The 20,274-nt window shown below is 39.4% G+C and overlaps 3 protein-coding genes, 1 long non-coding RNA gene and 1 other non-coding gene across 6 annotated transcripts in view; all 5 read right to left on the bottom strand.

The window, feature by feature from the left end:
• Positions 1–9,198, bottom strand: part of ppp1r18 (protein phosphatase 1, regulatory subunit 18) — an 18,556-nt gene extending 9,358 nt beyond the window's left edge. For both annotated transcript variants that reach the window (XM_015049991.1, XM_015049992.1), the window contains exons 1-2: positions 8,428–9,198; positions 4,464–8,266 (exon numbers count right to left, since the gene is read on the bottom strand). In XM_015049991.1, the coding sequence (XP_014905477.1) occupies positions 4,464–8,195 (3,732 nt within the window). In that variant the 5' untranslated portion in view covers positions 8,196–8,266; positions 8,428–9,198. The remainder of the gene's footprint in view (positions 1–4,463; positions 8,267–8,427) is intronic.
• Positions 9,199–9,761: 563 nt separating this feature from the next.
• On the bottom strand, positions 9,762–14,151 carry nrm (nurim). Its single transcript, XM_015049994.1, has 4 exons — positions 13,931–14,151; positions 12,434–12,627; positions 11,530–11,706; positions 9,762–10,506 (listed from the first exon to the last, which is right to left on the bottom strand). Exons 1-4 carry the CDS (start codon positions 14,079–14,081, stop codon positions 10,192–10,194), a joined length of 837 nt encoding a protein of 278 aa, XP_014905480.1. The 5' UTR covers positions 14,082–14,151; the 3' UTR covers positions 9,762–10,191.
• Positions 13,669–13,741, bottom strand: trnak-cuu (transfer RNA lysine (anticodon CUU)). Its single transcript has one exon. It is a non-coding gene; the product is annotated as a tRNA-Lys (tRNA).
• A 905-nt stretch (positions 14,152–15,056) lies between the features above and the next one.
• On the bottom strand, positions 15,057–17,938 carry limd1b (LIM domains containing 1b). The gene is made up of 7 exons (XM_015049988.1): positions 17,531–17,938; positions 17,310–17,411; positions 15,826–15,893; positions 15,687–15,749; positions 15,463–15,593; positions 15,295–15,346; positions 15,057–15,214 (listed from the first exon to the last, which is right to left on the bottom strand). Exons 1-7 carry the CDS (start codon positions 17,550–17,552, stop codon positions 15,131–15,133), a joined length of 522 nt encoding a protein of 173 aa, XP_014905474.1. The 5' UTR covers positions 17,553–17,938; the 3' UTR covers positions 15,057–15,130.
• A 605-nt stretch (positions 17,939–18,543) lies between these two features.
• LOC106958225 (uncharacterized) lies at positions 18,544–20,247 on the bottom strand. The gene is made up of 2 exons (XR_001427115.1): positions 20,159–20,247; positions 18,544–19,466 (listed from the first exon to the last, which is right to left on the bottom strand). It is a non-coding gene; the product is annotated as an uncharacterized LOC106958225 (long non-coding RNA).
• Positions 20,248–20,274: the final 27 nt, after the last annotated feature.

Here is a 20,274-nt window from a genome sequence, read left to right as displayed (position 1 = left end):
GGATGACACGTGAACTGATCTAATTCCAAATCTACAGCACCTAGACTCTTCAAACCTGGACTAGACTATTCTGCTCTAATAGCAGAACATTTATAACCATGTTTGGGATTTGTGAAACTTTTATCTGATTTGTGAAAACTCAATGAAGTTCAATTTTCACCATTTTCTGGCATCTGGATCACCATAGATCTGCTCTAATTAAAAAACTACAACTCCTAGACACTTCAAACCTGGACTAGATTATTCTCCTCTTCAAGCTGGATATTTAAAACCATGTTTGGTATTTGTGAAACATTTTTCTGATTTGTGAAACTTCCAAAAAGTGCGATATCACCCCTTCTTTTTTTTTTTATCTCGGTCACACGAGAACTGCTCTAATTCCAAATTTATAAGACCTAGACTCTTCAAACTTGGACTAAATTATTCTGCTCTAATAGTATAATATTTAGAATCATGTTTGTGATTTGTGAAACTTCACTTCACTTACCAGACCCCTGCAAAAGACCTTTCCTTCCAACAGCCATCACCATCTACAATAACTCTTTGAAAAATTAATGAGTTCCACCAACATTTTATTTCCCATTGGGATTAATAAAGTGGTTTTGAATTAGAATTGAATTTGAAAAAAAACTGCATGGAGCATGTATGAATAGTAATCTGATCTTTAGTGAAGTTTCACAAATCATATAAAGGTTTCACAAATTCCAAACATGGATTAAAATATTCTGCTATTATAGTAGAATAATATAGTCCAGGTTTGAAGAGTCTAGGTGTTGTAGTTTTGGAGCTGGAGTGACCAATATCCAAAAAATGTCCGAAATCAGCCTTTATTGAAGTTTCACAAATTAGAAAAAGGTTTCACAAATCACAAACATGGTTTTAAATATTCAGCTTGAAGAAGAGAATAATCTACTCCAAGTTTCAAGTGTCTAGGTGTAGTAGTTTTTAAACTAGAGTTGATTAAAGATCCGGAAGCTAGTGAAAAATTAAGTGGAATCGCCCTTTAGCTATTGGAAGCTGGAATTGGAAACCAACTTCAGCTTCGTGCAACTACATCACTGAAAGAGGCCATAGGAAGTGAGGGACGGGAAGACTGAACTGAGCGACTGAAATTGTTTTCCTAAGTTGTTTTTGCCATTTTCTTCATGGCTTTTACTTGTTCGAGTCGAGCTAATTTGTCTGTGAACGTAACACATCTGGTATTTACAAAAGTTGGAAATTGCTAGCTTAGAAACCGACCCATACCTCCTCCTTCCTCAAGTATTGATCAAATTGCCGACTCCACTTGAATTCACACCACATGATTTATGACAATGTGTCATAAAAAGCGTCCCCCCTTGAACCGGAGCAGAATTAAAAACACAATAAAACGAGAAGCACAAAAGACGAGAAGCTAGCCAGTTTGTTTTTTCCGGATATGCTAGGCTACGTGACAGTGCGGCACTGTTTCCATGGTTACGGCTAGACGCGTAGCTTCTCCATAATACAATATTTGATATGTTTCGAATCATACTTACTTCTAAAATAAATTAACGTTAATCTTCTTACCTTGTATAAAGTGTCGATACAAATCCGCGGCTACACCGAGGCTGACAGTCACTATTATTAACAGTTGCTAGTCGTTATGATTAACGGTTGCTATCCATCGCCGCCATCTTTCCTCATTAAAACTTATACAATAAAAAGACAAGTTTGGTTTGTATCATTGTCTCTTCCTGCAGCCGCTTGTTGATTTTGATTATGACATTTGACATAACGTTTATTGCTGGTTTAATAATGGGTCACTGTATTATGGTCGATGTTATCTACCTCTGCCAACGTCTAAAAATCATCCACTGTCCTCTTCTGTCCATTGAGATAAGTTTTGACTGACAGACCAGCCCACCAGGTCATGCCTGCATGTTTCCAGTTAATAATATTCATCCCTCTGTTGCCACTTTCTTGCTATATTTAGCAACATTTCAGACAAAAAAAAAATTGGTATGACCAAAATCAGAATCAGCAGATCATGTTTTTAAACATTGGTCATCAGCAATCGGCCAAAAAATTAGTGCACCATTTCTTTGAAATGCCCTGCTACTGAAATGTGCTATGAAAATAAACTTAACTTGACTTGAAATCATCATTTAAAAACTGATTTTTGTATTTACCCACGTTCTCTTTCTCTGACATTTAAATTTGTTCAATTCTGTGACAAAATCGTTAATTTGTAGCTAAGCATCTGAGTATGAGGATAACCTTAGGCTTTAGTCACAGAGGGACTTAAAGAAGTCCTTAAAACAAGAGTTTGGGGATTTAAAAGTGGACTCCACATCTCTTCCGTTTTGTCAACCTTATACTTTTTTAGAGAAGCTCAGACATCTGAAAGAGGAAGCGAGTAAAGACACACAGCGTGACAGGGAGTTTCTGTCAGACCAAAGAAAAATACTTTAATCTTCTCACAACAGATAACAACAAATTGCCATCTTGTCTTTATCTCTCCTCAATGCCACCCGAATACCAACCTGGTCTTCAAACACTGTCTATTTTCCTCAACAAACCATGCACATCCAACTAAAACTTGGCCGCTGGACGTCTGAAACACTCAGAGGGACAACATGCTCAAAGACGGACCTGCAGTCCAACGACCCGAAGCCCCCGCTAGGGTCAGAGCCAAAGAGCACACAAAGAGTGATTTGTGCGAGAGGCAGCAAAGGCTGACTCAACAGTTGCAGGAAGAGAAGGAAGCAGTCTACGGGGGAAATTTCAAGGAGCTTAGAAGTGTTAAAACACCAAAACAGCCACTTGAGTCATCTAAAAATGGCTGGAAATGTTCAAAAAGAGCAAGAATGATCTTCACAGGATGGTGAAAATCTTTACTTTTGACTCTTACTTGTATTTCCCTACTTACGAAAGTAAAATTAACTTTGTACAGTGAATTATTGGTGAAGTGTTCTTGTGAAGTTATCCTGTGTGAATTCTCTCATAAAATCTTGTGATTCAAGCAGGTACACAAAATTTATAAAACTGAAGGGAAGAAATGTTGCCTCTCATTGTGGTTTCCTATGCAGCTTTTCTGCCTCCACTGAAGCCTACACTGCAAAAACACAAAATTTTACCAAGTATTTTAGTCTAGTTTATAGTGCAAATATCTTTGTATACTTGAAATAAGACAAAACTAACTTAAAAGTAACTTTTTAGCAAGTTATAGAGGTTTATTTTAAGTAAACAATTCTTTAATATTGATTAAAAAGTACTAGTTCCAGTGGCAGATTGTAAAAATTATAACAAAACATTTTCCCCTATTTTATAAGTTAATTTATCTGCCAATGGAACAAGCATGTTTCCATCAATATTAAGGAATTATTTACTTAAAATTAGCCTTTATAAATATAAATTTTAAGTTAGTTTTGTCTTATTTGAAGTGTGTTAAAATCTGGACCAAAATTATTTGGTAATATTTTGTGTTTTTTGCAGCGCAAGCTTCAATCTGCTTTTGTCCCATGCTTAGTGTGTTTATTTATAACAATAAAACACAAAAAGCAATAAAAGTTAAAAGTCAGGGGGGAAGTAGAGCACAGGTGGAACAGGAGATCGCTCCAGGGTTTATGGCTCAGAATCAAGATGTCGTGCTTCATAAGGCTTTAACTGGCTTAGCTCCTTCTCTGTGATAACACTTCTCGATCAAAGGGGATGTTCTCCTAGTGCAGGGGTGTCCAAAGTGTGGTCCAGGGGCCATTCCTGGCCCTCAGACGGATTTTATGTGGCCCCAAGCTGAAATTCAAAAATGATATAAATTTGGCCTGTAGATAAAAGTGGAGACTTTTAATTTGAAATTAGTTTCTAACATGATTTTCCTGCACAGCAAAACGTAAAGTACAACCAAAGTATTCGTATTTTTCTAACAAAGTTTTAATAAAAGATTAAGCCAAGTTCATCCAGAGACTTTTACTGAAAAGTTGCATCCAAATCAGCTTTTACTCTTTCTTAAACTTGACTAAATATAGCTGACATTTTGAAAGAAAGGGACCCAAATCCTTTTAAAAACTGAAAAATAATGTCAATACAACAAAATGCAAAATTAAAGTAGTAGTAAGTAGTACATGAATGTAAAAAAAAAACTCAGATATTCGCTAGAATGAAATTTAATTTTTAGATTAGATTTTACAAAAAACATGAAGTTATTGGCAGAAATTTAATCCTGTTTTTATAATGGACCTAATGTTGATTGCTTGATTTTAGGTTGTTTTTTGGGCCTGCAGCTATTTTTGAATCTATGATTTTGACCCAGTTGACAAAAAGTTTGGGCACCTCTGTCCTAGTGAAAGGGTATTGTAATTGACAACAAGAGCAGTCAGAAAATGATAAACTTGGATTTTGGTGTGACTTTAAACTCAAATTCAGATATATTTCTGTATAGTTGGGTAAATATGTCTGGGAGTGAATGTTCTTCCATTTTATATAACTTAAAGACTAAAACTTACCCTCTTTGGTGTCACTTTACTCTTGACCAGACAGGACCTTTCCAGATTCTGATATCCACCAATGACCTCAATCTCCTCCACCATTGGATACTTCTTCTTCGAAGGCTCATCCACAGTGGGGCTCATCGGTTGCTCGGGTGGGGCTTTAGCCGACCCTGCTGATGCTGCTGCTGGTACCGCTGTCCCGGGCCTCGCCACCGACGCCGTGGCTCCTCCTCCGACAGGCTTTCTGGGGGTGATTGTGATGGTGGCGCCTCTCTTTACTGGGCCCCCAGAAGCGCTCTTGATGGTGAAGAGCTTGGGCGAGGCGCTGGGAGACGGGGAGATGCTGGGGGAGCTGGCAGGAGATGGCGAGCATGGCGAGGAGGCTGGAGTCGGAGCACAGTTTGTAGGTTTCAGGAAGTTGTCAGGTGATTGGGTTCTTGAAACTGAGGAGTTGATGGTGATAGTTTGCTTCTGCTGAGATGTTGGGGAACAAAGATGTTGAGGAGACTCCTTGGGGTTGAGGTCTGGTGTTTCTTCAGCTTCTTTCACCTGCAGCTTTAACTCTCTTTTGGGACTCTGCTGTATTTTTGCTTCTCTTTCCTTTGCAGAGGTATTTGCAGATGACTTCAGCACTTCCTGCTCTTTCAGCTGAAACTGCTCGATCTGTTGCTGTATCGTCTGGACCCCGCGGATGTCGTCACCTGCTTTGCTTTTGCCATCCCCCTGCTGGGAGCTTGACATAAACGGCTTCACTTTAACAAGGTGTACAGAAGATGGGATGTCTACTGTCCTGTCCCTCAGATATAAACCAGTTCTGGAGCCAACTGTGTCCAGGTTGTAGATCCGACTCATGACTGCCAGAGAGTTGGGATGAGGCGGCGAAGGAGAGAGAGATCCTATTGAATCTGTAGAAGTTGTGTATTTCTCCAACTCCTCCTCGGAGAGCTCCCTGTCTTCCTCCTCCTCTTCTTCGTCTTCCTCTTCTGCGCTCTCGTATTGGGCCCTGTGCTGCTCCAGGTGCGGCTCTACATGTTTCAGGGGGTCAGCTTCATCCTCGGAAATCTGGGAGCCTTCAGAGGCAGAAGCTGAGCGCTCGCCTGCCACTTCCTCTCTGCTGTTGTCTTGTGAACTGAGGACAGAAACAGGAAGCTGAGGGCTGGTTTTCAACACGCCGACTTCCCGTCTGACGTCATACACACCCGTGCATGTCTGCTCTGCTGCTTCTCCCTTTACACTTTCCGGTTCAGCCAACCTTGTCTGAACCGCCACAGCTTCCCACTCTTTCTTTACCTCACTTCCTCTCACCTCGTACCTGTCCTCTTCTGCTGGAGCGTCACAGACGTCTGCAGCTTCACACCCATCTCCCACCCGGGCCTCTCTTTCTCTTTGCTTATCCAGCTCTCTCTGTCTGATCTTCTCTCGGAGGGACTCGATCCGGCTCAAAGGTTTTCCGATCCTCCAGCTGTCCCTCCTTTCCACCCTCTGACCTCCTTCCCAGTCTTGTCCGTCCACGCTCCGACACTCGCTGCCTTTTCTCTCCGCCATCTCTTCGGCAACATAAAACACAGTCCTTGGGATTTGAACCTCAAGAGGTGGGATCTTTTTTGGAGATCTAGGAATCTCTCTCTCTGGTCCAGAATGACTTCCTGTTTGAAAATCCTCTTCATGTGCAGCAGTGTAACGTCTTTCCTCCTTATTGTTTATGTAGATAGTTGTGTCCCCTACTTTTTCTATTTTGCTAATAAGATCCTCGGTTTGTTGGGATAAACCGGAGTGCATGAGGTAAGGTCCTTGTGGTCCTGTGCCGCTCCACTCTGGCCCTCGGTGGGGGATCTGATCTGGAACCATGGAGAGCAAACTGGAGCACTCTGTGAAAGCTGAATCAGGTTTGCATTGACTGTCAGGAGCTTCACTGGGATTGGGAGACTCTTCCAGTGAAGCACCAACATAATCTGTTTCAGTTTGCACTGTTCTTTCCAGTCCATCGTCTGCTTCTGAATCTTTTTCCGAACCTGTCTCTCTCCTAGCGTCTCTTTCTGCTCTTGCTCTACCGTCTTGTCTGATTGGCACTCTTCTCGCAAACGATATTCCCTCTGTGTTTTTCACCGATGCCACCGTGAACCCCTTGTCTCCATCTGTGTCCAATACTTTCTCTGCAGATCTCTTATTGACAGGCTCAACTTTCTTCAGCTCACTCCTGTGTTTCTTCCACATTTCTGCATCGTTTTTCTTCTGATTTACTTTTTCATCCTCAGCTTTTACATTTCTTTGCTTTCCAAAGCGCTCCTTGCAGCTCAGCCTGAGCTTTGCTACCCCTGCTACATCCACCCAAGGAGCAACGTTTTTGTCGGGGTGAATCCTCTCTTGACCGCCTACGTCTCCTAAACCATTCTCCACAGTGCCAATGACTCGATCCGAGAAGCTGAAGGAGCGTTTTGGGGTGCTTTTCATCAGCATGTTCTTTCCATTTGCTTTTCTCTCCTCAGACTGTCGATCATCTTGGTCTCCAGAGTATTTTCTCCTCCCCGATTGGAGGAAGTTATCGGAACTTTTGGACCGAGATGGAGGCTTTGGATGCTCTCCGAACTTACTCAGCAGCTTGCTGACCCTTCCTCCCTTTTCAATAAACACATTATCATCACAGCTGTCTCCTCCATCGTCTTTATTGATCACAGTTGCCTGACCCCAGGGTTTATCCTTCTCTTTTTCCCTCAGCCAGGACATTTCTGATTTCGTATCTCTGGTTACATCCAAGCTGCTCTTCCCTTCTCCGTCCTCTCTAGACTTTCCTCCTGTCCGCTCTTCGGTGCTGACTGACGGCTTGATGATCAGAACTTCAGAAGCTCGGATCTCCGTCACGCTCCCTCCTCCTGCAAGGATCTCCCTCAGGTCCATCTTCATCCCTCTTTTCCCCTGCTGGTCCTCCTCGGGCGTCTCTCTTTCCACCTCCCTCCATCTCGCCCTTCTTTCATCGCTGCCTTTTCGGTCCTGCTCGATGATGATGATGTTGTCGGCTCGGATGGTTCGAAGGCAGGGAAGAACGGGTGAAAACTGACCAGATGGTTGAGGGACAGCTTTTTCCTCCATCTCTTTTTTCCCTTTAAGGAACTCCTGCTCTTTCACTGAGTCTTTCCACTGTTTCTTGTCTTTTTCACATCCTTCTTGGTTGTTCTCCTTTTCTTTTCCTAGACTCTTCTCCCTGCTCTTCTCTTTCTCCCACCCTTCACTCAAATCCCTAAACCTTTCTATTTTCAGCTCAATATCTCGTCCTCTGCTCACCTCCACTTCTTGCGACCTGACGCAGAGTTTTCCCTCCACCTCATTTGGCGCCTCCAGATCTTTGCCTTTTCTCCACACACTTTGGGTACGAATAAACGGATTCTCGTGGACTGGAACGATGGTTTCCATCGACACCTGACTTCCAGGTTTGGGCTCTGCATCCAGCCACATCCCAGGATCCGGACTGAGCGATGTCTCGCTTCCCAGATTGACCGTAATCGAGCTGTCAGTGTCACTCAGGCAGTCAGAGGTAGTTCTGGCATCCACCTGGAGCAGGCAGATGTCTCTGTCCCTGTCACCTAAACTCTCCTGCTTGGCCTTCCTCCGCTGGATGATCCCTCGCTTCCAGGCGGGCATGCTGGCCAGCTTCTCCTCCTCCTCCTTTTCTCTCCTCTCTCGCTGCTCCTCCTCTCTCCTCTTTCTCTCCAGAAGAAGCTGCTTCCATTCTGGCAGAGAAGAAACAGACATAACAAAAAGAAATGTGCACCTCTTTGGCCAAAGTGGGCGAAACCTCTCTCCCGGGAGATTTAAGGAATTATCTGTAATAAAAAAAAAAAACAAACATAAAATATTAGCAAAAAATCCAGTTTTGTTTCACAAACATGTGTAATAATGATAAAACATATCATAATACGAATAGTTTGCGATATTGTTTGGGATTTAGATAACTCTGATTCTGCTTTTGCGAGGAAACACTTACAGACAACGAAGCTTGCGCAAAGATCCAATGCGCTCCGTCTCGTCTTAATCAGCCGAAGAGCGAATAAATAAAAAATAAAGAAAGAAAGAAAGAATCAAGCCTTTAAAAAGTTTCGTTTAAAATGCATGCAGTCCCGCGAAGTCACTCGGAAAGTTGACTTTGCCTGAAGGCGAGATCGACGGCCGCTCCGTCCGTCTCCAGCTCCAGAACCACAGCGCTCTAATCCGATAACTGCAGCCTATTCCGTCAGGAGAGTTTAGCGGCACATACCATATTGTGGGAACTAAGAAAAGGAGTTTAAAGAGCAGAGCCGTCTGCCCGACTCCTGACCCCCTCCCCCTGCCCATCTCTCCGTCCGGGAGGACCGACTGGGGAGGATGATGAGGAAGAGGAGGAGGGAGAGGAGCGGCCATGAAACAGACCAGATTTACCAAATCTGCTGCTGTAAGATCGGCTTCACTGGCAGAGGCGGCCCAAAGATGGAGGAGGCCCTAAGAACAATTTAACTTAGGGCCCAGACCTGGGGGGCCGTCCACATAAAAAAAAAGTATAGGTAGATTTGTACAAAACCAAAAATACTGCCTGAGTGTGCTGAAATTGGGTATTAAACTTTTCTTCTCATTTAATTGAAATGTGATGAGTAAATAATATGTACAAGGAAACAGATATAAATTCTACATCATGTTAACAAGAACAATATTGTTTAAATGTTTGTTATATGGCTTTGAGTCAAAACAGCAAAATGTTTTTTTATTTTTATTTGTTTAGAAAAAATGACCCAAAACATTTACTTATTACTGACTGGGTGTTTTTTTGTTGTTGTTTTTTTTTGTTTTGTTTTGTTTTGATTGTTTTTAACTGCTTGAGCTATTTTTGGACAAATTATAGACACAGATTGAAGTAGATAGAGGTACAAAATGTGAATTTTGCATATGTCCCATTTATTTTCATCAGATGGCAGCAGGGAAAGAACTAAAACCTGCAGGACAGTCAGCTCTGAGAGCCAGGATAAAAAAAAAAAGCAATGATCTGGGAGACAGCTTTGAATCTGTTACCCTAATATCTTATTTAGAAACACAGTAAAACATAAAAGTATCTGTAAAAGAGTGCAATAAATCCTTAAAAAAGAAACAAAAAACATCCAAGGTTAATGTATTTAATGTAGAGTACAAAATACTGAAAGTTATGATTGTGGTTGTCTAATTACTGGTGTCAACATCAAGATTACGAGTTTCCTTCTGCATTAATAAAACTAAATATATAAAAAAAACACTCAGCATATTTGATAAGTGGCTCTTAAAATGAATTAATATTTAACATCTTTTCACATTGATGTAATTTGTCACTATATAAAAAAATCCTACTTTGATTTCTTGAAGTTTTGTTTTTGTGGATGTTTAGAGTCCGGAGGGCCACCTAAATGGCTACGGTGGCCCAGATTTGGCCCGGGTGCCTTCAGTTTGACACCTGTGGTCTAAATAAAACTATTACAGTACTGTGAAAGTAGACAAAAGCAATGGTCACCCTGTATTATCCAGACATGAAGTTTTGTTCAAGTCAGTCAGAGAAATAAATTCATAGTATCAGAAAAGCACCCAGACCTTCTCTTCTTCTTTTATCCAGCAGTAATATAGAGCGAGAAATCTCATTAAGACGCAGCTTTTCAAGAATAATTTACCTTTTAAAAACATAAAATGTGGCAAACACAAATATGTCAGTAGTGTAACATCTAGCTGTGAAACATGGAGGCAGCCTTGGATCCCTTTAGCCCTCCTTCTCCTTGAGGCTGCTGCCGTTCTGCTCCGCGCCGCCTCGCTGCGGCTCCGCTAACAGCCACACCTTGCCTTTAAGCTGGCCGCAGAGGTAGGCCAAATCCTGTTTGTCCAGAGAGTGTGCCAGGCCGACGTAGGCCGACAGCGTGCCGGCCAGCAGGAGCCTGTCCAGGGGAAAGGCCGGCAGCAGCCACAGGATGACGACCAGCTCCAGGCAGACGGGGTGGCGGAGGTGGGACAGCAGGCGCTGAGCCGGGGCTGGCTTCTGGGACCAGGGGTCCCCCAGACCCAGGCACTCATAATACACCTGGGAGGAGAAGAGTTTATCACTTATAGGCCAGTCGCAATAAACAACCAATTAACTGAACGTCAATGTCAAATTTATTTAGGAATCACTTTTCAAAACAGGTTCAAAACTGCACCAAAGTGCTGTACAGAAACAATAACACAATAGAGAGAGAATAAAAATAAGTAAATAAAATCAAAATAAAACATCACAACAGAAAAATTACACTATCAGGCCTCAATTAAATTCCAACAAATAAAAATAAAAATAGTTTTAAGAAGCGATTTAAAATGACCCAGACTGTGGGCAGAGGACGGTAAATTAAAGAATTTCCACTTGCAAGATTTATTGTTTTTCTCTTTTCTCTCCAAAAATTCTCTACCATCCAATTTTCTACCGAAAACTGGATGATAAAAGTCTAAAGCTTTGGCATCAACTAGCCCTTTTTATTGAAGGACAATTTTATAATTTCATAATTAATTTTAGTTTTTGTTGCTTTGTTTATTCATTTTGGATGTTTAAAATATATATAAAAACAGCCAAAGTGCTTACAAAAAAGAAGAAGAAAAAAGAACATAGTTCTGTTTTGGCAATAAGTTCATGTTTTTTAGTGTTCGCAAAATGAGTCATTTTAAAAACCTCCAAACAGTAAAGTTACATTCCATGGGCACTGAACCGTTTCCTAGCAACCCCAGATAAGTCCCGTTACCTAGCAACCACACTGAGCTCCGGAACATTTCGTCAGCTTGTTTTACCACTAATGGGGATCTCAATAAACATAAACATAAGCACAATAATTTCCTCACCAAAACTTATAAATCAATTAAAAAAATATACAAAAGTCTCTACTTCTGAAGTAAAAAAAAGAAGTAATACTAACACACACTTGTGTTTTGTTTTATTTTTAGGTAGAATTCAAAATTAAATTAATGCATTTTGTAGTTATTGTGACAATATTTTGCACTGAAAAGTCACATACTAAAAACACGAATCATTCAAATCACATTTAAAAACACAAATATATCCCTCTCTTAACTTTCCTACCTGTTTAATACCCAGTAGTTCAGGATAATCAAAAATAATGAGGATGCTGCAGATGATGGCCCAGCAGAGGAAGTGCAACCCAAAGCAGAGCAGAGGGAACCAGACACTCCAGGGTGCATGGCGCACTGACCACAGACAGGGGGCGCCAGTCACTGGCTGCCAGTGACGCACCAACATCTAAGAGAGAAAAAAATAATAAAAACTGAAACATAAGGAACATGTTAAATATAAAACGTACACATCACCAAAGGATTACTGGATTTGAACTGAGTTTGCCTAAACAGTACAGAAAAAATAAAAACAACGCAAACTAAATTGATTAAAGTTAAATTGTTTAGATTAGCTACACAAAATAAACATATGAGATTATAAGTGTGCTAAAAACTATAAATAAAACTTCCAAAAAAGAGTTTTAAAATATTAAGCAATACATAGACTGTAAATGCTCAAAAGGAGCTTAAACAAAAATGAAACATCAAAAGAGGCAAATGTTTATATAAAACATATGTACAAAGAAAGGCAAGAGACTACTTAAAGAAACAAAAACTGCAAAATTATATTTAAAAATCAAATATAATAAAAATGACAAAAAACTATAAAAATCAAAACTAAAAATATAAAATATAATAAAAAACTACAAATACAATAAAAAAAAACAAAAAAACTAAAAGAGAGGACTTGAAATCAAGCATCAATATTTTAACTAATCTAAAAATAATAACAAATTATGTGCTTGTACCTAAAATATTCTGAATGGCAACTTGTAAATAATTTCAAAAATATTTATTAAATCTTGGCATCACTGCAGGCATATATATGAATTTTCACCAAATGAAAAAATGCAATAAAAGATGGTATTCAATGCATTTTTGGATATTAAAATGATTTTTGAGTGCTGCTGTACCTGGAGGGCGAGTGCAGTAGAGAAGCAGTACGCTGTCCTGTTCAGGGCCCCCAGCAGGGACTGCAGGGCCTGTTTGACCGGGGCCCAGGCCATCAGGCTGTGTTGGACAACGAAGAGAGCCAGCAAGGACAGATCCACAAAAAGAGCCCAGAGCACAGAACTGTCCTTCAAGGCCACGGACCAGGGGACGGAGTCTTAGTGGACACAAATCAACAAACAGTCAAGAAAGAGCAATTATTGAATTCATTATTTAAATATAATTATTGATAGGCAGGGCCAAACTTTAGGAGGGGCTTAGGGGGGCAGTGGCCCAAAGCCCAACTCTTGGGGGAGGCCTAAAAATTATTTTATTTTTGAACAGTGTTATATAAACACAGTGCCTTTATAAAATCCAAAGTAGATGAGTTGTATTCATATTTTGAGATTTTAATGATTATAAACAATATTCAAATGTTTAAATTTGATGAAATCATAGTGGATTTCTTTGGGAACAACATACAATAGGAGAAGCTATTAATGTACTGTAATTTACATTATAAAATAATTTTTACTTATAGTACCAGTTTTTACCAAACTGGCACCAGGCCAAGGGCCCACATCCTTGTAAATCAGGCCCTGATGGCAGGGAATAAAACAGTTTCAATATATAATCAAGGAACAGAAAATAACAAGAATTATAAAGGTAGACTTTAACATTCAATAACATAAAATAAAAAGTCATTCAGTGTGTAGGGACACTTTACTTGCTAGTAAAACATGTTTTAGAGTTACTCAGACTAAATTTGGACTTATATCTTGTGGAGATAAGAGTTTAAACAGGCAATTCATGCTTGAAAACCTAATATGGCTGAATTAAAGCAATTTTTCAAAGGTTTGGTGAAAATGTATCTTCATCTGACCAGTCAGTCATTCATTTCTGTAGCTCTTTGCTTTACACAACTACAGTGTTGCTGAGCAAAGTGCTTCACAAAAATTACTGATTTTGCCATACAGGATGGCACAACTTGCTATTCGGTTTACAGAGTAATTATTTTTCCACATGGGGCCATTTTGGGTTTGGATAGCTTTTGTCCATAATAAATTAAATAAATTGAAAAGTACATTTTGTAGTCATTTAGGGAACTCAAGTAACAATCTTTGGTGCAAAAATGACTCTGTGACGTCGGAAACTATCAACATAACTACAGGATACTATGCTACACAATTAGGACATTTTTGAAAACGAAAAATTTGATCGCCCAACGTGGGGCTCGAACCCACGACCCTGAGATTAAGAGTCTCATGCTCTACCGACTGAGCTAGCCGGGCACTGATTTCATCGACCAAAATTCCGCCATACGTCATATGTACTCCAGACGTTCTGATGTGTTCGTAGATTTAATTATTGCACACAGTTGAATGACTACAAAAACTACACACTCATCGTGGCTGTAAACAACTTCCTCAAGTGATAACTTTTTCTGGCTGCAAGCCACCTCAAGTTTTACGAGAGCTTACCTTGACAGAGCGTCGTCTCCCCTGTAATGTTATGATAGATGGGTCGAAACGACACGAAGCGAATGAAGTCTGCCCCAGAAATGAACACAAAGAGCATATTTAAGAGAGAGACAGCGCAGAGAGCCCAGCTACGGGCTGTGACTGACGCCATTTCAATCAGCCCTGCTCTGTCATGTTCACAGTTCCGGGAGAAAACTTGGTGTTAATATGGATTATTTACACACGATGGCGCTGTTGTTCGCATAAGCCTGGTGTATTTTAAAGCCAAACTTGTTTTAGTTTGAGAATTAAACGATGTGAACTTCATCAGTAATGTTGAAATGTAAATATTATATTACTAAAGGACTGCATATTCAATATTTAATATAATTTATTAAGTGTTAGTATTCTCTTCCGCAAGTTTATTGCTAAAGCAAATCAGAAATGTTATTACAAGTTATAAAAAACTTGAGTTGTATATGTATGGGGTTCCAAGTAGGACAAAAATGTTTTTATATTTTCAAACGTTTTGTTTGGTTAGTTCATCAATGAAATTAATGTGGGGCATCTAAGTTATTTTCTTTAACATGACTAAGTGGAAAAACATTAAAACAAATGTTTTCTTCATCTGAAACAAAATTAACTGAAGCGCTAAAGGAGTTTAACAAACTTCACTACTTAAGTCAAGAAAATTTTACTCAAATAGCAGAAATGAACCTGAGGAATCAGAAACTGTAAATCATGACATCATTAACATAGATCAAACTATTTACATCTTACAAACAAATCTATAAATCAGCATTTGGTAACCGCAAATCTGATCATATACAGATTTTACATAACAAGTAAGGTGACATAATATTTTGATCCTGTTCCAGGCCATCAACCAAACAGTTGCTGCAGATGGAGATTAGTTGCTCTGGCTGCTAATTTTATTGTGGAGTATCAGTTTCAACAAAACATGATTTAAAATTGTTTTAAAGGTGCTACTTACTAACATTTGAAACAAACAAGGATCCTAGTTTGCTTATCTATTGGGCTGGCTCAGGCTCATTTAAATTTGCAAAGTGGACTCATGAAAAACATGAATTTGAATTTGTTCTTATATTTCCTGGTATGTAACAGAAATAAATGGATGGAAAAGTGAGAAATCAGAAAAGCAAAGATTTTATTTGAATGATACGTTGTATAAGATATATGGTAGTAAAACACTCATCTCCATTAAATAAGGCTGACCTCACCGCTGTAACACTCTACATGATAGTACTTGTTACACGATGCCACTCGAATTGACTCTGCAGATCCCTGAAACAGTTGGAAAAGGAAAACATGAGTAAAATGAGTAAAGTCTGAAACTCAGGCTGTTAACTGAAGTTGGACTTCACCTCTGTAGGCAGTATCGGCATCCCGCAGGCACCGCAGAGGGGAGACCGGACCCTGAAACCATGAAAAAGTCTCAGTGAAACTGAAAATCTCTTTGTGTGGAGACTCCCCCTGTTCTCGTTGTAATCAGAACCAGAACTGGGCTGGGCCTATTGTTGTTGTAATGTCACCTGTGATAGTCGGTGACACAGTAAACCCTGCAGTCTGAGTCCACAGCGAAGGCCTGACCCTGCAGCTCCCGTCTGCAGACCACACAGCGAAAACAGCTCGGGTGGTACGATTTCCCCCGGGCCTGCAGAACCTGAATGTGTAGCTCCGGTTCTATTACTCAGAACTTTGTGAAGGTTTACAAAGAAGTGAACTCATGCGGGTAAACAGGTAAATAAATGCTTGCCAAATCTGTGATTGAACTTCCGCAACTGTAACATGTTTCTTCAGATGGGTGAACTCCAGAGAACTGCAAAAAAACAAACAAAACAATGAGAACTGTAACTATTTCATTTATTAAGAGTAACCAACAAATCGACACTTACCAAAAAATCATCCTCACAGTAGATGTGTCCCGACACGGTGAAGAACGGCTGTCCTTTGAGCTGTTTGTCTGAAATAAATTAAATATAATAGATCAATATGAGAAAAGTGAATATATCACTGAAAATGTGTGTGCGTGTTTAACCGTTTTACATTTTTATACTCTCATTTTATCAAATTTTGAATCATTAGATCAAGTCAAATCAGCATAAACATAACAAATGTGCCTTTTAATGCAAATTACCAAGTCATTTTTCTCTATTTGTTAATGTAAATATATTAGTTCACTTAAAATAAAACAAAACTAACTTATAAGCAACTTTTCAGCAAAATATAGGAGCTTGTTTTAAGTCAGTAATTCCTTAACATTGATGAAAAAGGAGATTATTTCACTTATAAATAGCACTTTTTCATCAATATTAAGGAATTATTGGCTTAAAATAAGATCCTATATTTTGCTGAAATGTTACTTGTAAGAATTTGTTTCTTCTTATTTCAAGGGAACTAATTTGCACTAAACACTACACCAACAAAAATTGTGTTTTTGCAGTGTAACAACCATAAAACACCAATCTAAAGGCTTTGGTGGGAAATCCAGGTGATTTAAAGTAAAACTTGTTTCCACATGTCATCAGAACCTGTTGTATAGTTAATTTATCCAAATTTATTATGAGCGTTACATGTCATCAGACTGGTTTTTGAGTTTTGCTTCAGTACAGACAGGCTTATCAAGGTTGGGCTGCAGAGATGTGAACTTCCAGAAAGTGTTTACACATAACATCACTTTGTTTACAGACAATTTGGAAGTGCAGTTTAAAATGTAAACAAGGCTGTGTAAATATCTCGAGTCGTTCCTCATGTCTTCATATGTAGATCCAGGACAAACTTCCCTCCTTTATTGTCTTAGCTTTGCTTGTTTGTGGTGCAAAATTAGGAGTCAGATTATATCATATTTTAATAAATAATCTAGTATTTTATATATTCTTTATCTTCTTTCTGGCCTTGATCTGATGATATTTGGGGTTTCTAAATGGCTTTCAAACTTTTCCCAAATAACATTTTTTAAAGAAGCCTGATTAAAATATGCAGCTCTGGAAAAAATGATCAGTTTCTCCGATTTTACTTTTTATAGGTAAATGTTTGAGTAAAATGAATATTTTTCTTTTATTCTATTAACTACTGACAACATGTCTCTGAAATTCAAAGCAAAAATGTTTTATTTATTTGCTGAAAATGAGAAACGGTAAAAAAAAATGCTATCAGACCTTAAATAACGCAAAGAAAACAAGTTTATATCCATTTAGAAACAACAATACTAATGTTTTAACTCAGAAATCAATATTTGGTCAAAAAACCAGGAGGTTTTCAATTCAACAAATATTATTGAATCTCACTAAAGTGTTAAATTAACACTGTATTTTTAACACCAACATTGTAAATCTGACACTTTTGGTCTTGCTGAGGTTCCTTAAACCAGGCGACTCACTGCAAATGCTGCAGGTGAAGCATGTGTTGTGGAATAAATGCCCCATCGCCTGGCAGGCTCCTCCTGCAGCAAACACGGCTTTCCCACATCCAGTGCAGCTTCCTAAAGTCACATCGCACACGATGGGTCAGATGAAGACATTTGGGTCTTCATCTGACCCAAATGTCAGATGAAGAGCCAAACAGAACAAAGCAGGTAAAAATGCAAACCATCATCCTCACCAAAGCAACGTCTGGGCTCCATGGCTCCTCCAGTTGTCTGGTTCTGACAGTCTAAATTTACAGACAGCTGTAAGGGGAGCTGATCTCTGGTTTACTGCTGTTGCTTCTTGGAGGGCAACAAGCTGCAGACGCCCCGACAGTGGCTGCCCTCTGGGTGGCAACAGACAGGGACAACTGGCACGAAGAGAGAGAGAGACAGAGAGAGGCGCCTCAGACAGACGCAACAGAATTATACAAGAAAATCAAGTCAGTCATGTCATCTGGATTTATTAGAATTAAATTACACACATTTAGCTTGTGGCCGAAGAACTAAATTAAGTTTATAACGTCAAATGGTAAAAGTTTATCTGTGTAAAGAAGCATGAAGTGTTTGAGCTTGTTATGAGCAAGCATGAGGCGACAGTGGAGAGAAACAAGAAAACTCCAGGAGAACCCACTGAGTTTAAAAGTCCATCCATCCATCCATCCATCCATCCATCCATCCATCCATCCATCCATCCATCCATCCATCCATCCATCCATCCATCCATCCATCCATCCGTGTTAGAAGTTCATATTTTCATCCAGCGTATGGTTAGGATTTTTCATCCTAATTGTTTCTCTGCTATCAGCCATAAAACACTATTCACTTCCCCTCTGTTATTTTCTCCTACTGCTCTCCACTCATTCATGAATTGATATTTTTGCTCCTATTAACTCTATAACTTTGCATTTCCTCTCCACCTGACTAGGAGCTTCTGTTATAGATAAACCCGACTGCGGTCTCCAGCTCTGTGTGCGCTCTTTGTTTAAACTCTACATGAAAATAACTCTTTGAACAAAGTGGCCATGTTTTCCATGTCTGCTTCCTGCCTGGTCTGCTCTAATACCGGACCTGGTTCTGGTTCTGATGGAAGGCTCTTTCTGTTCAAATAGAGTGGTTCTTCTCCACTGTCCACACGTGCTTACTCAGTCAGAGTAAAGTCCATACTATGTAATATTTGTAAAAACAAGGACTCCAATCACACTCCTCATATATAACCTTATTCTGTTTCTGTTTGATTTTATTTGTATTTCATCTGTTGATACTTTATTAATATGCAGATGTTTATGTTGTTTTTAGATATTTTTTATATTCTCTACTTGATTCTTAAGTTTTGTTAAAGTTATATAACTTTTGTAATAAATGATTAAGTTTGACTGAATTGTAATTGAACTAAATACTAAAACACATTGAATTAATAATATTTCCCCCCTTAAGGGATCAATAAAGTATTATTATCTTATCTTATTAAACTAGGGTTAAACTGATAAAGGGAAATTGCTTATTTGTTGACAACCTATTCAAAGTGTTGAATACTAAACATAAATATAAGCATTTGTGATATAAAATTTGTAATGAAAGTGTCAAATAAAATGAACAAAAATTGAATAAAGAACAAATGTGAATATAAATCTATAAACGAGTCCAGAGTAAATTCAAACTTAAACTTAAAAACATGCAATTGGATCTGGGGAGTTGATTGATTTTAATTAAATGAATTGAACTAATCTGAACTGAGCCAAGCTGGTTTTTCTGTAACTGGATCTGAACCTCAGGTTGATAATGAATCAAGCCTTAGTTACAAACAGAAAATAATGTTTTGTGATTCTCTGCAGCTGGTCTGCACATGTAAAACACTGAACATGAAAACATTTTCTCTGAACTAATGCGTTACTGCCTCCATGTGGACTGTCCAAATCTTCATCGTATCTGAGTATTTTTTCTTTAATAAATACAAGCTGCTGCAGTAGATTTGGTGATTCTGACAGCGGCAGCAGCAACATGTGTGGCGCTCCGGATCAGTTTCATGGGACGGGAGGGGAAGTTTGACAGCTGCTGACTCTTCTCTGAGGGCCTCTTGTTAAGAGGAGAAACAGCAGCAAAACGCCCACTGTGCATGCCGTCAGACTGGTTCTGCAAAAAACAACAAAAAAAAGCCTATTCTTATGTTTAATATAAACACTTTAACTTAAAACATTTGCGAAAACATTAAAAAAAATGTAGTGAAACTTAGACTCTTTTTGATTTTTAATGTTAATGTGACATTTAAAATAAGAGGCTTTAACTGTTTTGAATTTGAGTGAAAATTCAAAGTGAGAGATGGAAATGAGGGTTTGGTGGATTAAAATCCAACATGGTGTCTGAAAGTGGTCCAGCCCTCAGGTATGTTCCTGAGCAGGAATGTCTGCGTTGTGAGGCATGTGGCGGCAGGAGCAAGCCTCTGCAGCTCTGGGAGTGTTAGGCCTCCAAAGGAAATCACATATTTACTGTCGCTGCACTGTGGGAACAAAAAAAAAAAAAAAAAAATCCCCCTGACTGAGCACGCATTCATTTTTGCATGGCAACCTTTTTTCCTTACTCATTTGCCTGTTTCGACAGATACTGCCTCCTTTATAAGCTCTCTGCAGCGCTGTTTGGGTTGTTTCTCCTGTAATATTCTAACATAATTAAATAACTTAATAACCCTGAACTTATTCCGGACCGTCCACGCCCGTCCCACGCCTCGTGTTGGGGATCCACGGCCTCATGCCAGCCATCTGTTGGCATGCTTGGCTGCTTATAAATAGGGCGCCCATTGTGCCACACTCACTGTGCATGACTTTTACCTCTCATTCCACGCGTGGAGTGAGTCTCCTGTGTTTTGTTGCTCAACGGTTGGGCAGGATCCGTACGGCGTCAAGTTGGAACAGGTAACCCACCTGTGGGGCCACGCCTTCCGCTC

Source organism: Poecilia latipinna, unplaced genomic scaffold (genome assembly GCF_001443285.1).
Source record: "Poecilia latipinna isolate Pla-1442-1.1 unplaced genomic scaffold, P_latipinna-1.0 Scaffold970, whole genome shotgun sequence".
NCBI classification, from domain to species: domain Eukaryota; kingdom Metazoa; phylum Chordata; class Actinopteri; order Cyprinodontiformes; family Poeciliidae; genus Poecilia; species Poecilia latipinna.
The sequence above is the reverse complement of the archived record's forward strand: the minus strand, read 5'-3'. Positions and strand labels throughout refer to the sequence as shown.